The following is a 4,844-nucleotide window of genomic DNA, read 5'->3' as shown; positions in this document are numbered from 1 at the left end:
AAACCTCTAACAAAATAACCCTTGGGGTCTTACAAAAGTGTTGTCTACAACCCATATCTTTGACACCCCAAAGAGGATTGCATTTTACAAAGTTCATAGACTTTACAGTTTCTTTGAGATCTGTGCTCGTGCCCTCTGGCATAAAACGCAAAATGAGCCAAATGCTGAATTAACATTATACAGCAATTCTTATTCTTACATCGTAAAGACTACAGCTACTGGGATCACATCACACAAATAAATAACACACGTGTAATAGAAATGCATATATCATCTAATCTACCAAGGTCTCCACATGTCTTCGCTGGCAGGCTGCGGGATTGGCTGCGCGGGGCTGGGAGCCACTGCGCTGCTGTTGCTGCTGCTGCTGCGGGACTGGCTCTCCAGTCTGGAGCTGAAGCTGGATTTGATGCTCATGAGTCTCTGTTGCATCTGAGGGAAAGACCTGGAGGTCTGAGCGCAGCAGTTGAGGCAGGTTGGGGTAGCGGTGGCGGTGGCGGACATGGACTGCTGAACGAAGTCGTTCACCCGCTGACACGCGTCCTGGTCCAGGCTGGTTTTGGGAAGCAGAGCGGAGACGCGCTGCAGGCAGGCTTTGTAGCCTTCTCTGTAACTGTCTGCGGATTCTGGAGGAAGGAAAAATAAGATCTGGTCAATGACTGGGAATTTCAGAGGACGCATAGGTAACTGAAATGAGAGATTCTGTACATTGCATTCAAGAGATGATACTGACCTTTGACTGGAGTGGAGGGAAAGTCTCTGAGGAACCTGACGGTCATTTCCAGAATATCAGCTTTCTCCAACTTGGAGTAGCGTGCGTTGTCTTTGCCAACAAGTGGCAAGATGAGGCTCTTCAAATGACTGAGGCTGTCATTGATACGAGCACGTCTTCTTTTCTCCAGTAAGGGTTTGAGAGTCTGGGAAAAAAAAAGATGAAAAAACATTAATTCTATGCACTTTTACAAGAGTCAGTATCAGAAAACGTTTTCAATTGAATAAAAGGCTTTAATTTCTGCTTCTTCTTACCTTTCTTAGTTCGTTGGCTTGTTTTCTCTGGGCCACGGTGGACCTGGCAGGGAGAGGCTGGCTGGCCTCAGTAGTGATGCTGGGACTCATTTCGTTTGTTGTTGTGCTTTTTTTTTTTTTAATGTGAGATACTTGCTCTTGGAGCGGCTGAGCTGAAGTGTGGAGCAGAGCTGCAGGAGCCTCCTATTTATGTGGGTCCGGCGCGTCAGAGGGGAGGGAACACAAGCCACACACCCTCGGGGGATGGGTAGTGGGGGTATGCCTCTGGGAGTTGAGTGGAGCTCCGGTGTGGACCATCTGGTCCCTTAGGGCCCCTGCATCTACCGGTGGTATGCGGAGTTTTGTGATGGTGTTGCGTTTAATTGCCTCTAAATCTTTAAGTTTTAACGTTGGACCAAGGTCCTATTACACACAGAAGACAAATAATGTGTTGTTTTCCCCTTAAAAGACTATGTGAAACCCGATTCCTTTCATTTTGCTACATAAGAACCTGCTTCTTTTTTGTCTGCATGGCTTTGCCATAAAGATGGTTATGTTTCTGTTTATTCTTCTATTTGCATCAAAATAGAAGAATAAACAGGTCAGTAGCCAAACCATTCAAATCTTACATTGTGCGATGATACAAAGTTGCCTTAATATAAAGTAGACGAGTTTGATCAAAAATGATTTTTAAAAAGCTATGGGCCATATCATTTTAGTCAATTTATCATTGTCTGTGGGCTCTGCTTTCCCACCCACAACAAAAGAAACGCAAAACCACATGAGTAATCCTGCGGTGGGCAGAGGAAATCTATTCCTAAAAAATAATAATAAAAGCAGATACCCAAGCCACGCTATGTATGGATTAACATCTGCTTATAGAACCCCCCAGCAGCTTGTTTCCAATATCAACAACGTGGCGTTTACCTGGACCAATGGGGGAGGAGACAAGAGTCATAACCTGCAACAGACCAGATGCAGACAAGTGCATCTGCGGAGCATTACATGGACCAAACAAAGGACCAAGCGGCACACTGCTCTAACACCGCGCGTGAATAAGGCAGTGAGGAATATGCCTATACCTATATGAATGGAGAGCTGTTTTGGAAAGTGTCAGTATATATATATAACATAGCTTATATATCTATCATTGTAAACACTTAAAAAAAATTGAGTCAAACAGCTATTATATTAACACAGTATAGTTTCAGTCAATGTCCGTAGTTGACCATTAAACCTGCTGAAAGCTGACTGTAGGATTCACGCGTTCGGCACGCGCCACGGCCGCGCAACAGATGGGAACCCCCGCACACCCACCGCCCTTCTCATGGTCACCAGTCTCTACCACACACCCTCCCCTCCCCCTCTCTCCCACTGCTGTACCACCGCGCTGCTCCCAGCATCCCAGCATCCCAGCTCCTGCTCCATGTTCCTGTGCGTCCATCACTGACCACGGTGCATACACACACAATGACGCAATTACAAAGCAAGACTATGCTGGTCCAAATAAAACACAAAGCCATAACCAAGCACACACAGGCCATAGGACAAAATCACTTGGTTCTGAATGTCTGAACAACACGATTCAAATATGGAAAAACAGCATCTTTGTGCGTTGATTTTATGCAGGGGATGTGCAAGTGAAGCACTATAGACTGTGGGAAATGATATAAAATGCACGTTTGTCACAGAATTTGATCGAGGGTGGTTTATTTTACATGTATTTGATTTAACAAAGTCGAAGATGACGCTGCCCTTCGGCTGCAAGCTGTCCTCTCGTAGCTTGAGGGTTTTCAACCTTCAACCTATTTTCCAGACATTATAGATGCGTAGGTTTGCACGCGTCCCTGTTGCAACCCCCTCTCCCTCCTCCTCTTCCTCCCCCTCATAACTGCCACCAAGTCCAGTCTGGGAACGGGCCCTTCGAGATAAGACAGGAAAAAAAAAAAAAAAAAAAGTTAAAGGGAGGCTTCGGTTAGGAGCCTTTTTGTCCTGGTTTCAGCGTGGGTATCCATCTGTGCAGCTGAGGGCACAGTCATCCTTTGTTGAAAGGACATACAGAAAAGTTCTCCAGCCACTTTAAAGAAATACAGCCCCAACTCGTTTATTTGTTGTCTTAAACCACACGTTTGTGAATTCAGTGTCTGGCAATCGAAATAGAAATTGTTGCATTATTATCGTTATTATTAATTTGATGATAATTAATTAATTAATTAATATCTAATGAAGACATTAATAAGCTGCTGTTTTGAACACCAGTAGCCTATAATCTGGATGAAAAGGTGAGTAACACATTCTAACACATTCCCAGATTACATTTGATCCGTTTAAAGTTTGAGAAATAAATTCACTATAGGTGAGAATCAGTGTGTATAACCGGCATGAGACTGACACGAGCCACAGCGGTCGCACCAGATGGTTTAGTGAGGCGTGACGGCAGAAGCGTCGACGGGCTCCGCGCTGCTGAGGGAGGTCGTCGTCATCGCGCCGAAGGTGAGGGCTTCCAGTCAGACTGCAAAGTTTTCCATCCTCCAATTCGTGACTGCAGCTCAAACGCTGTCTGGCATCATCAAGCCAAAACCTACGCCAACATGATCCTGAAGCATCTGCATGCAGAACAACAATATCTGAAATATATTGGTTGGAAATGCTCGTTTATATGACACGAAATATTTTGGGGAAAAAATAATTTTGTTTACTTTCATAGTGTTACTTACATTTACAAGTGCAAATTATTATATTTTTTATTATATAATTTCCTTAATTTCAAAACTAATTTGCTGGTTGAAAAACGGTGTATGATGTGGTGTGTTTTTCTTCTTTTTTTTTAAGGCTACTTTAAAAGTAAGGGCGTTAAACCTATTTCCCAGCTGCCTCAAAGATGAAAATGGGGAAAATAAATTAGAGAACACAAAGAGACGCTGCTCAAGTTATTATTCTCACAGACTTCTTGGCTGCTCTATTCAGATTATAACTTGCTGGGCAGATTATTACTTTGCAGATGAGAAAACAACACTGAGTTGACCATGATCATAATGAGCAAATAAATCTTCAAGACCACAACAGAAACCAACACGAGCATTAAAGAGGGTGTAAATATGACAAATATTTGATACATTAGTCCAAGTGTAACTGTGCCATCTCAAGGTGTCACAAGATCATGTGTGGCCTTTCATATCTTTTTTTATTTGTATTTTTTCCAGCTTGTTTTGGGAGGCTTTTAGGCAGTCAACAGGACAGCGATAGAGAGGCAGGAAATGGGGAGACAGAGAGAAGCGGAACAACAGGTGGAATTGAACCGGGGCCGCTACAGCAAGGACTCTGCTTACAGGGCACCTGCTCTACCCACCAAGCTAAACGATGCCCCTGGCCTTTCATATCTGATCAAGAAGATTCAACTGTAAGTGACTGCAGGTTGGCACACTGTGCTGCTTTAAGAGCTCTGTCCATAGTGCTGAAGTGTTGGTCCATGTGTAGCAGTTGCTCTATTAAAGAGTCAGGATACCAAAGACAGTGAAGACTTGCCGTTGGACTTGGTCAACAATGTGTCTTACTTATAAAGATCTGCAAAAGACACATGTTAATGAAATCAAGAAGGGTTTTTTTTCACCTAACGTGCTGTTACGCTGAATGTATCTTCAGCTCTGTTACCAGTCAGCACTGTGGATAATGGCTTTAGACCATGTTCCTGTGTAAAAAAAAATAGAAAAAAAGAAGCGCCTTCATAAAGTCTGATCAGATATGAAAGGCCACACTTGACTTTGTGACACTTGGATGATACAGAAGTAGATAGAGGAAAGCATACACAATAATGCATCAAAGATTTACATCCTCTTCAA

The 4,844-nt window shown here is 43.4% G+C and overlaps 1 protein-coding gene across 1 annotated transcript; it reads right to left on the bottom strand.

Annotated features, from left to right (window-relative positions):
* Positions 1–279: 279 nt before the first annotated feature.
* LOC310989242 (transcription factor HES-2-like) lies at positions 280–1,323 on the bottom strand (the record flags this gene model as incomplete). The annotated part of the gene is given in 6 exon segments (XM_083976236.1): positions 280–626; positions 734–917; positions 1,027–1,147; positions 1,149–1,201; positions 1,203–1,248; positions 1,250–1,323. Coding segments are annotated over 6 exon segments (825 nt in total).
* Between the last annotated feature and the right edge of the window lie 3,521 nt (positions 1,324–4,844).

Source organism: Trachurus trachurus (genome assembly GCF_905171665.1).
Source record: "Trachurus trachurus genome assembly, chromosome: 7".
In the NCBI taxonomy this organism is placed as follows: domain Eukaryota; kingdom Metazoa; phylum Chordata; class Actinopteri; order Carangiformes; family Carangidae; genus Trachurus; species Trachurus trachurus.
Note: the sequence above shows the minus strand (reverse complement) of the source record. Positions and strands in the feature narration are given on the sequence as shown.